We start from the raw sequence: 12717 nt of genomic DNA on the forward strand, positions 1-12717 counted from the left end.
ACTCAGAAATCCTTTGATGACTAAGTCTGCAACAGATTCTTAATATCATGAACACTGAGAAACTTACCTCCCTCTTTTTAGCTTCGTTTGTGCTATACTTTGGAAAGAGGTAGGAAAATATGTTTCCACAGCAGCAGGCCACGTGCACCAGGGGCCCTTCTTTTCCTAAACTCAGACCTGATGCCACAGCCAACACTAAAGTGATGGTTTTAATCATTAAGGTCCATTTGCCCAAGTAGCCTCTGATAATGAATCCACTCAAAATCGTCTTAATCTACAAAGGAAAACATGAAGTCATCTTAATATTCTTTTAAACACATGAGACTTTAACATAATACATTGAGTGATCATTATGCTTCAGTCACAAAACTACTTGCAGATTATAGAATAACTGCACAATTAAAAGTTTCAAAAGCCTTATCTACTCTGCTACATGAAATACATCTGTATCGTATTCTAAGTCCCTACCCAAGCAAGGATAGAAGGCAACCCTATATCGTGAACAAAATTAAAACAACAGGCCAGTTTAAAGTGACTAGAGGCCTTTATTTGAAGGAATGGAGTTGCATAACCAGGAAAAGGCAAAATTATGGTCATTCTAATGTAGAACTAACCTAAATACTTGATACGGCCTGGTTATTCAGTGTCAAGGAGAACATTATGCTTTCCCAAAATATGACAATTATGGGTATTTTTCTATATATCAAAAAGAATGAGTGACAGCTGCCAATTCCATTAGTATTGCTACCTAATATTCTTAGTACAGTTTTAAAAACCACTGCAATTCCATTTTTTAAGAATTTCATTAGAAAAAGCAATAATAATTTAAGAATAGTAAAATAAAAAGAGGGAAGAAAGAAAATGTATTCATATCAAGACAAGTTCTAAGTAGATTCATCTGTAAATTACTGCTGATAAGAAATGGTTATAATCAAACATTTAAAGTAATAAGTACTTATAAGTATAATCTGCCACATTAAATAATCATTAATTTCTATAATCCAAATTCAGTTATGAAAAGAGAGTTAATGTAATAAAATTATCAACTAATCAATTAAAACATTATAGGCCACATGATATTTTTCCTAGGCATTTGGTATTTATTCTGTATTGGTGATAATTGGCTTAACAACCCCACTATATGAGGGATGAGAAGAAGAGGAACTCCACCTCCACAGTAAATGATGAAATGACTCCTGGTAAGATGTTTTTTTCAACAGTGTCCATAATCAACTGACATTTACATCTTTAAAATTTTCATAATTCAAACCAGTTTCTCAGAACAATTACTTTCCCCTCTATTGATAAGCTGAGCATCAAAACAATTGCTAAATGGCTAATGACAACTACATATTGCAAGGCTCACCTCTGGAATGCCAGAGCCACAGGCATATGGAGCGAATATCTTCACTAGGGAAACGGCAAGAAAGGCAAAACTCAAAGCCCAGAAGATGTACATTATGTAATTCATGATGTAAGAACCGGGACCCTAAAAAGCAAAGTTTATAGTGTGAATTTTTCACTTAGAGCATGTCTCTAAAGCACATTTTTGCTGTTTAAGAGCTTTGTTAAAAATTGTAACCAAAAATAAATAAATAAAATTGTAACCAACTTATCTCCACAATTAAAAAAAGCTTTATATTAACAAACTACTTGAGTGTGCCAAAACAGATTGCTCTTCACACCAAGGAGCCATAAACCAATTTAGTGTTTTTCCTACTTGTTTTCTGATCCCTAAAACATTATTACCAAGGGCACTTCAACTGCGCTCCAATCTCTGCCTACCCACAAACCAAGGTTATAAACAGTAGTGGACACAAAATTGCATTGGCTAACCACTCAGATTTAGTCCACTGCAATCCTTCTGAATTTAATGAAAAGGTGTGGTAGTTACATAACCTGGTGTCAGTTTGGGGCTTGAGAGGATTAAGAGTGAAGGGGTGGACTCTAGTCTGTCAATTGGGTCAGAGCCAATGAGGCCTTGTGTGGGCATGGCCTCCTTCTGAGGATTCTGGGAACTCCTGTCTTCCTCCTTGGAGGTCGGAGACACTCTCTCTCTACGCTCACTCCCTTCTGAGGAAGAACCACATGACGCTACCCTGAGGCAGGCAGAGTTTCGGAGCTGACGGAACCAACATGGAAACCCCTTCCAACACTGAGATGCTTACAATACCACTGGATCCACAAGACTTCTCACCCACTAGCCTGTGATCTCCCTGCATTCGGCATCATTGCATGTGTTTCATGAGTCTGAAGAGAACTTTATAGATTGGTATCAGATATATGGGCTAATATCAGACTTATGGACTTGATCTGGACTGGGCTGGGATGTTTTCTCAATGTTCAATTACTCTTGTCTATAAAGCTCTTTCTTAGGCACATATGCGTGTCTATGAATTTGCTTCTTTAGTCAACCAAGACTAGCACATTATGGTACCAGGAGTGGGGTACTAAAGAAACAAGTCAAAGATGGACAGTGGATGTCTGTTTGACATCTCCCTCATCTCCTAGACGTGTTTGTATAGCCTCAAATCAGATATGTCCATGCGGTTTACTGGGTTACTTTCTGGAAAGAATATGGGATGTTAAAAATTTTTATAATGTTTGGTTATGGTCTTTGGTTATCCCTGTTTGAAATGGAGTTAATGAATGTGATTAATGTGTATTTGAGCTTAGTGGTGGAAATCGTCCTTTCAATTTCTCAGAAATCATGCTGCTTAGAGAAAATGGCCGACAGAAGGTCAAAATGGCTGACAGAAAGCCTGACTCTGGTTTGATGCTTTCAGAGAACTAATCCCATATTTTGTATCAATAGAATTGGTTAGATAAAGGATTAACATAAGCTAAATAAGGATTGAACTTGACTTTTAAGAATTGAGTTTAGTATCTGATTCTATTTTGTTTACACTGATTTCTTATGCTTATTATTGTTTATAGAATGATTGATAGAAAGGATTATTGGTAAGTATGAAAATAGAGAGCTTATAAGCCCACTTTCCCTGAGCCATTAAAATTTGAATCCTTAAATGGGTTTAGGACACACCTGCAAAGAAGGCTTTGAAAAGATATGTCCCACCTGGTGCTTTGCAGTACTCGGGGTGTTTGTATTTGAAGCATCTCACCTAAGGGGTTGTTGTTCAGGAATGAAGAAAAGGGAACTCTTTGGCTTTCTGAAGTTTGAATTCTAATGGTTTTTGTCAGAAACTGGAAAAAATCTGGGACCATGAAGACAACTCCTCTCTAGGACTGAACATGAAAGGAGGCCTGTGGGCAGCCTGAAATGCTTGCTAGGGGACTACCTGGATCCACTTGTGGAGTGGAAGTGAGAGAAATGCAGCAATAAAGAGACGGGTTGAGTCTTGGCCACTGACACCCGTGGGGTTTACAAGGAACTAGAAGAGAAGATAAGAGTGGGCTGACTGGTCTTAAGTTCATGACCTAGCACACGGGAGCTAGGCTTGTTGAGAATTTGTGATGAGCCCATGGTCTAAAGGCGAGGAGACCAATAGACACCCTGGTGAAGCTAAGTGAGGCAGCCCAAATTAAGGTGACCAGAACCCGACCAGATGAAGAGAAGATTTTTGAGCATGTGAACTATGGACTGCCTGTCCTAATTTGACTTTGCTTATGGAAGCAGATTTCACAAGGTTCCAACTGGAATGAAGATTCTTCACATCAAAGAAGCTGAGTGTCTCCTCATAGCACTGGGTTGATGTAAGTGGGTAGTATAAAAATCAGATACCCAAAATGGGGCAGGTAAAGGCATGAGTGGCTGATTTATAAACTTTCATAGGTACTGGAATATATTCATTGGATGTTTTTGTTTTGTTCACTTATAGAATATTATGTTTAAATGAGGGTGACACATATTGAATTATATGCATTTTAGTTTTATCCTGGTAGGTACAGATATGATTTTATTATTTGTTTGAAAATTTTAAAGAGTTATGTGCAAGTGTCAAATTGACAAGAGGTGGTCCATGGTAGTTACATAATCTGGTGTCAATTTGAGATTTGAGAGGATTAAGAATGAAGGGGTGGAGTCTAGTCTGTCAAGTGGGTCAGAGTCAATGAGGCCTCTGTATGGGCATGGGCTTCTCCTGAAGATTCTGGGAATTCCTGTTTTTCCTCCTTGGAATCGTGAGACACTCTCTCGCTCAGTTCACTTCCTTGGAGACTCTCCACTGACAAGGCTCACTCCTTGCGAGACATCCCTGAAGAAGAGCCATATGGACCTACCCTGATGCAGTCCTGGGGCTGGAGAAGCCAAGTGGAGACCCCTGCCAGCACTGAGATGCTTATAACACCACTGGATCCACAAGACTTCTCACCCACTGGCCTGTGATCTTCCTGCATTCGGCATCATTGCATATGTTTCGTAAGTCTGAAGGGAACTTTATAGATTGGTATCGGACATTTGGGCTAATACCAGACTTATGGACTTGATCTGGACTGGGCTGGGATGTTTTCTCAATGTTCAATTGTTCTTGTATATAAAACTCTTTCTTATACACATATGCGTGTCTATGAATTTGTTTCTCTAGTCAACCCAGGCTAACCCAAAAGGCAATTCAATTGGGTCAGGTGAGAAATAGCATACTGTTCATCTTAAAAGCAGATACATTCTGATGAGTGTTCAAGTTCAGCAATGGTAGTAACTTCATTACAGAACATTAAGAGTAGTAAAAGAATCACTCAAACTCCGGAATGTCACAAAGAAAATGTAGCTTCTTCAAGGAAATGACATTTAAATGGTCATTTTACAGAATTTTGGTAAACCATACTTTCTTTTAATAATTCAGTCGATCTTAGTGATGACCAGGTTAAAGTTTTAATAGCTTGGCTTCATATGGACATTTTTGGTTACACAGAGCATTTATTGTGTGGCTTTACCACAACTCACATGGAAAGAAAATCATATATTCTAACTCAGTACATGTGTATATTCCTGCATAGTTAACGAATAAGAAATCTTAGGACAGAGCTTCTTTATTGCTGCCGTGTATTTTTGCTTTCTTTCTTTAATGTAGATTGCAACCATCTAAACTGACATCATGATTCCCTATCAGGTCTTAATAAAAAGATGTTATTACATAATATGTGGTTAATTCTATAATTAAATTAACTGTAGACGGCTTACCTCGGCTTGACCTATGATTAATTCTGCCCATGTTTTCCACTGTGGACATTTATCCCTCTCTTCAAATGTCGTTTCATTAGATCCCCAACAGCACTGTTCATGGTTATACCACAGCGCACTGAGGCAAATGCCCTCTTTTAGGTCAGTCATCCAATCGGCAGCGATGTCTATTAATCCAGCCAGTGCTCCTGTAAAAACACACTGGAGCTAGTAAAATAAATTCCTCTATCTAGGGAAGACTTCCCCAAAAAAGTATCAAGAGGTTGAGAGAAAGTATCACAAGGATATAGAGCATAACACTTAGAGCTATAAACAGGTTTATAACATCAAATTAATTGTGATCCAACAAAAGTGTTTCAAAGGTCACTTAAAACAATCTTCAAAAGGCTCGCCAGAAGGTTCATAAATCTGATCGTTGAAGTCAGGACTTTATTAGTATGTTTCAACTCAAGAATTAATCAACAGATCAAAAAGGCTGTGAACCAACCACACTTAATGTCCTGTAGCATTTACAAATTATAAAACAGACAGACCGGCAGTGTTTTCCTTAAATAGCAGTGGGGAAAACATTATCTGACTGATACACTATTAAAAAAGCACACACATTTATGATAAAAAGCTGGATTTTACTTACCATAAAAAAAACCCCAACTAAAAAATAAATAAATAAATTTAAATTAAAAACAACCCCAACTATTCAAGTACAACAAACCAAACCAAACCCCTATTAAGTTGACTCCAAGTAATAGCGACCGTACAGGACAGAGGAGAAATATTCTTGTGGATTTCTGGGATAACAAATCTTTACCGGAGCAAAAATCCTCATCTTCCTCTTACAGCGTGACTGGTAGAATTGAACTGCTGACCTTGCAGTTAGTGGCTCAATGTGTAATCCACTGCACACCAGGCCTCTTTAGTCAAGTACCTTGTCCATGCCAATTAGAGCTATCATACTTTCTTCTGTGCTCCACACAAATGTTCGTCCTCTTTGTGTTCTTTTGGACATAATCTCCCACAATGGAATTGGAACATCACTGAAGCAGTCTTTAACTTTTGCTTGCAGATCTTCAATTGCTATCTCTTGGAGTCTCACGTGCACGGGCTTTGAGAGCACTCTGTGCATCCTGGTGGTTAAAGCTGCAGGCTCCTGAGCTGCTGCTGCTGCTACCACCAGGTGCCAGCCAGTCAGCTTCCACGCTCGCAACTCCATGTACAACAGAATGGAACCTGCCGGCCCTGTGCTACCCTCACCTGCTCTCATGTAGGAGCCCAGGGTTGCAGCCACTGTGTCAACCCATCTTGTCGAGCGCCTTCCTCGTTTCACCGCCTTTCCACCTCACTAGACTGTCTGAATTCAAATCTTAGCTTGTCCACTTACTAACTGTGTGGATCCAAGCATGTTGCGTAGCCTCTCTCTGCATCAGTCTCCCCATCTGCCAACTGTTGATAAGCATATCACTTGTGCCATCGGGTTTGAGTACATGGAAAGCTTTTGAAAGTTCTGGGTGCGCTGCAGATGAATCATTGCTCTGCTAACCCAGAGGTCAACAGTTTGAACCCACCACCAGCCACAGAAGCAAGATGGGCCATCGGCACCCAGGAAGTCGCAGAGCCTTGGCCACCCCGGGGAGCAGTTCCACTCGCTACAGGGTCACGGTGGGTCAGAACGGACTTGATGACGCTGAGTTCATTTTGGAAAGCTTCAAGAGCAGCGGTTCTCCACCTTCCTCAGGCCGCAGCCTTTTCCGACAGGTCCTCATGTGGGGGGGACCCCAACCGTAACATTATTTTCATTGCTACTTCATCACTGTCATTTTGCTACTGTTACGAATTATAATATCTGATATGCAGAATGTATTTTCATTGTTACAAACTGAACATAATTAAAGCAGAGTGACTAATCACAAAACAATATGTAATTATATACTGTGAAATAGTTATGTGCTTTCCGGTGGTCTTAGGCAACCCCTGTGAAAGGGTTATTCAACCCCCAAAAGGGTGGCGACCCACAAGTTGAGAACCGCTGTTTTAGAACAAACCAGAGCATGACACACAGCAAGCACTCAATAAATATTACCTGTTAAGAGTCTAAGTCGTTGGAAAGGGGGAGCTGATTACAAGGATCCACATGTGACCTCCTCCCTGGGAGATGGATGGCAAAGAAGGGGGGGAAGGGAGACTCCGGACAGGGCAAGATATATGACAAAATAACAATCTATAAATTATCAAGGGCTCGTGAGGGAGGGGGGAGCGGGGAGGGAGGGAAAAAATAAAAAGAGGACCTGATGCAAAGGGCTTGAGTGGAGAGCAAATGCTTTGAAAATGATTAGGGCAAAGAATGTACGGATGTGCTTTATACAATTGATGTATGTATATGTATGGATTGTGATAAGAGTTGTATGAGCCCCTAATAAAATGTACAAAAAAAAAAAAGAGTCTAAGTCAACTCCATGGCAATAGGTTTGGGTCTTCTTGGTATTATATTAAAACCAAAACACACTTTATGGGCCATCAGGTTCATACGATTTCTTTGACAGACATCGAAAATGAGCTCAATGAGAAAGATCAATCTAGCTGGAAAGCCACTGTAAGCGCCCGAGTCAACATGAGACCGGGAGCCTCCTGCCTCCATGTCTAATGGTTAAGGAATATTTTTCTAAAGGAAACAAATATTTTTTTACAGAATCCAGTATCACTTTTCATAACTGAAGTAGAGCGAGAGAACTGTACTGGATTGACAGTTCAGGCCTCTGATGGACAAGTACTGCTTTAAAATTTTTCTTCAAAAATTGAATTAAATTTGCTCATTCATTCAAATGTTTCTTTACCTGATGCCAATCCTGTTAGTGTGACCACGAGCCATCCTGACCACGCATCATACAAACTCTTTGTCATTTCCCATGCCGATTCTTTCTTTTTGCTGTTGATCTGAAATTAGAAATGTTTATGCTTTAGTTTTCAAACTGTGAATGGAAGCTACAATTCTAGAATGGAACATCTCCAAAATGCCAGACACGGGATGCTCACTGACAAGTGGTTACCCAGAGAGCTGCCGTGTTACCAAGGACTTCTGGAAGTTTGACAGCAATGGAAGTTTGACCTGTGCTGTTTTTAAATAAGTGAAACCCAACCAACTGTAGCAGACACACACACACACACACAGTTATAGTAATAAAAATGCGATGTGAAGTGTTTGCTACTGGCTGGCCTACTCGTTCACAACAGCCTTTCAAAAGGTCACAATGAATGAAGAGCAGAAAGAACAAGGCCGATACATCCAGTGTGGGGCACTCGTGTGAACAAAGGCCCTGTACCAAAGGCAGGCCTGTAAATAGGCATGTCTGCAGAGGCCCACTGCACGGATGCAGACACTCCTGCCGCCATCGTGTATAATGCAGAAGCAGCACAGTCTTACAGTAAAGGAGCTGAAGGGAGTTTTTATTTGCGTTCCAAATTTCCCCTATTCAGAAAAAAGAAGGCAATCCCTGCTCCTCTTAACAAGAATGCACTTCTAAACCTGTCCTAAATAGCCGAAATCACTTCTATTGTATCAGAGTTGTTCTTTTAAAAATCCAGGAAACTTCAGTGCCTGAAGGTTTGTCCTGAAGGAGAGCTACAGCTGAAATTCAATAACCTGGCCTATTTGAAGCATCTAGTCTGCTTTAAACCGCAAGGCTCCTTTAAAAAGGTTCCACTTTAGGTTGAATGATACTAAAAGCAACCAAACATAGTTCATCATTCTTTAGGAACAAAGATATTTCTCAAAAAATTAGTCACAAACCAATATGGCCTATTCTCAAGAAGTACATAAGATAATTGTCGCTTTGAAACGGAGCCATGTGGTTATCTTTACTTCACAGCGTGAACGGCATCGGAGGAAGGTATTTACAGAGCCAACTTGATACTGTATGCCAAATGCACACACGTATCTGCGAAAGAATAGAAATGGCCTAAATGTTCACAGACATAGTGCTGGGGAAATAAAGTGCATTTGCATAAATTTTACAATCACTAAAAAAGACTAAGTAAGATGTAATACTATCGGAGAAAAAAAGCAAGGTTGACAAAATATGCTCCCCTTTATATAGAGAAGAATATAAGGATAAATATACCATGAAAGTTTTCAGAAAGTTCATGAAAAATTGAAATGAAAAGATAATTAAATCCTTCTCCAAACTTTTTGAAGACCGCTCATACAGTTACATAAGAAATACAAAAACTTAATTAAATTTACTTCACTGGAACGGGGAGGGGAAACAAATTTACTTCACTGTGTAACATATATTTTGGTGGCCGGAATCACTGGCAGAAATAGATCATCAAACGATCTGATTATGTACTGTTTTAAAAATAGATCACTGAGGATACTTACCCGTCGATGCCTCTCTCTGTCTTTACATTTTTCTCGTACCCAGTCAATCGTGTGGAAATCATCATAGGTACCAACACCTGGAATTGGTTCATCCAAAAGATCCAGTAAATGTGTAGAACTGGTGATGCTACCTCCGTTTGTCATTGTGTAATGAGTGCCTACCGAGCAAAACCAACAGATGGTTTAGAACGCTTTATGAAAAGCATGATTGACAAGATAACCTTCCGACAAGTTCACTGGTAACACACAAAGCACAAGCTCACTGCCACTGAGTTGACGGCAACTCACAGTGACCCTACAGGGCCGGAGAGAAGGGCCCTTGGGAAGTTCCACGACCACAACACTTGCGGAGAGTAGAAAGCTTCACCTTGCGCACAGTGGTCCCCAACTGCTGGCCCTGCAGATGGCACAGCCCTGCGGGGACCCACGATGCCGCCAGGGCCCCTTCATTGGCAAATCATACAGAGATAGCACTATTTTTCACTAGACAGAGGAAAGTGTTAAGAAAAGAACACTAAGCTTGGAAATAAAACAAAAATTATGGCATGCCCTTGTAAAGTCCATACTATGACAACAAACCTCAATTGCCACTGATGCCCCAGCAAAAGAGAACTTTGACTTAGAATTTATTATTCAGTAGAGCAAGTTGTTATGAGATGCCATCAAGCTGATTCTGAAGAACAGAGTGTGAACTACAGACTGGGATAAGGGCCGCTGCCGCAGCATACTTGTGCTGTTTCGGTCCACTGTTGTATCCACTGTCGCAGCCACTGCGTCAATCCACCTTGTTGCGTCTTCCTCATTTTCACTGACCTTCTGCTTTACTGAGCGTGACCATCTTTCCAAAACCGACCCCTCCTGATGTCTGAGATAGATTCAGTTAATATAGTCCTTCTAACCATAATCCCTTAAGTGGGGATTATTAAATTCTAGCTTCTAAACCAGGCGTCCTCCAACTATGACCCACGGGGTGTTTTTGCCCAGTCTGATTTTTTACTTCAAAATAAGATATGTGCAGCGTGCACAGGAATTTGTTCCTAGTTTTTTTTAAACTATAGTCTGGCCCTCCAACGGGTTTGAGGGGCAGTGAACTAGTCCCCTGTTTAAAGAGTTTGAGGACCCCTGTTCTAAACCTATGGTTCTAACCCCTCCTAGGAGGGAGTTTTCTGTTACAGTAATGGGCAGGATTAAGGTAGGCTGTATGGAGTCTCCATTATGAACCAATCCATCTCCACTGTTTCCCTGGAGATAAGAGTCCTGCTGAAAGACAAAAATCACACCTCTGTCAAGGCCATTCTTTTGTGTAGAAGAGACACCTTGGAAGCAGAAGTAGAAATCCCAGCACCATCAAGGAAGATGAGCCACCGGGGAGCCCATGGGAGATCTGTCTGAAGTGGCAGAGGCCCAGACCAGAGGCACCAGAGTTCTGCGGCACAGGGACTATGGGACAGAGCAAAGGCTGACACCAAATGCAGAGGCAAGGGTCAAAGAGCAACTGAGAGTATGAGACTGTGAGGCAGAAAAGCGGGCTGGCTTCCTGGACCATGGAGGCAGAGCCCAAAGGGAACCACGTGGCCGAGAGGCTAAGAACTAGAGAGAAACCTGGCTGCTGGCTGAGAAAAGGTGCTGCTGTGGACCAAAGAGAAGATCCTTACTGTTCATTAATCCTGACATGTGACCACCTATTAACTTCCCTAATAAAACCCCTTAACCATTGAGTATTGCCTGCGAGTTCTGTGGGGCCAGTGTGTCATGGATGAAGGGTAAGGACCTGCCTGGTTTCTGCTTTGTCACAATTCTCCTCCCTCGTGCATCCAAGAGAGGTCAGCTACAATCCCCAGGATGTCTTTATGCAATGTCCAAAGTACATGAGACAAAAGAGCATCATCCTTGCTTCTAAGTAGCACTCCAGTTATATTTCTTCCAAGACAGATTTGTATGTCCTTCTGGCAGCCCATAACATATGTCATATTCTACAGCAATATAATAATTCAAATGCACTAAGTCTCCTCAGCTTTCATTGTCCAGCCCCCCAAACACACAGCGTAATTGAAAACGACATGACTTGGGTCAAGTACATGGTAGTCCTCAAAGCGGCATCTTGACTCTATCACCACTGAAGAAGTCTTCTGCAGCAGATCTGTACCATGTGATACATTGTTTGCTTTTGTTTTTAAATCATTTTATTGAGAGCTCTCACAATGCTTATTACAATCCATACATCAATTGTATCAAGCGTATTTGTCCATATGTTGCTATCATTTTTTCTAGACAGTTACTTTCTATTAAGCCCTTGGTATCATCTCCTCTTTTTCCCCCTCCCCCACCCCGTCCTGGTGACCCCTTGATAGATTATACATTATTATTTCCATGTCTCACACCAACCACTGTCTCCCTCCCCCAGAGTTTCCATTGTTCTTGCCCCCGGAGGGGTGTGTGGATTGTTTTGAGTTTTTGACGGCTGCTCCTGTGGCATTAATTATGTATCCATATAAAATGAAATCCTTGGTAATTTCAGTATTTTCTCCACTTATCATGACAATGTCTATTGAGCCAGTTGTGAGAACTTGGGATTTCTTTACATTGAGTTCCAATGTACACTGAAATTTACAGATTTTGGTCTTCGTCAAAGTAAATGCATCAAGTCCTCCTTGCTTTCACAAGCACGACTATATCGCCTGACAATTGCAGGTTGTTAATGAACCTCACCCAATCCTGATAACACATTCTTCTTCATATGGTCCAGCTTCTCAAATGATCTGCTTGGTGTGCAGATTAAACAAGTAATGGTATAAGAAGACATCCATGACATATACTTTTCCTGAATCTAAACCATACAGCATCTGTTCAGAGGATTGCTTCTTGATCTGTGTTGACTCTACATGAGCAGAACGAAGTGTTCTAAAATTCCTATTCTTTGCAATATTGTCCATAGTTTATTACAATCCACACAGCTAGCTTTAAAAAGGCTTTTAAACATTTAAAAAAGGATCAATCCAACACATAAAGAGCAGTGCGGATAGAACTCATAACATAATTTTTATCAAATTGATAAAGGCACAGTTTACTAGTGCAATGAGTTAGCAAGGTCACAAAGAAGGAAATCCTCTCACAAAATTTTAAGGACAGATTGCTTTGACCATCTGGAAGGACAATTTGACAAAAACTACATAAGTTTAAAATAAGCAGAAAATCTCTAACCTAT

The 12717-nt window shown here is 40.6% G+C and overlaps 1 protein-coding gene across 5 annotated transcripts in view; it reads right to left on the bottom strand.

The window, feature by feature from the left end:
• Positions 1-12717, bottom strand: part of CLCN3 (chloride voltage-gated channel 3) — a 97404-nt gene that overhangs the window by 26727 nt on the left and 57960 nt on the right. For all 5 annotated transcript variants that reach the window (XM_075556882.1, XM_075556880.1, XM_075556884.1 and 2 more), the window contains 5 exons: positions 9513-9670; positions 7969-8068; positions 5141-5328; positions 1367-1489; positions 68-274 (listed from right to left, as the gene is read on the bottom strand). In XM_075556882.1, coding sequence (XP_075412997.1) covers positions 68-274; positions 1367-1489; positions 5141-5328; positions 7969-8068; positions 9513-9670 — 776 coding nt within the window. The remainder of the gene's footprint in view (positions 1-67; positions 275-1366; positions 1490-5140; positions 5329-7968; positions 8069-9512; positions 9671-12717) is intronic.

Source organism: Tenrec ecaudatus, chromosome 8 (assembly GCF_050624435.1).
Source record: "Tenrec ecaudatus isolate mTenEca1 chromosome 8, mTenEca1.hap1, whole genome shotgun sequence".
In the NCBI taxonomy this organism is placed as follows: Eukaryota; Metazoa; Chordata; class Mammalia; order Afrosoricida; family Tenrecidae; genus Tenrec; species Tenrec ecaudatus.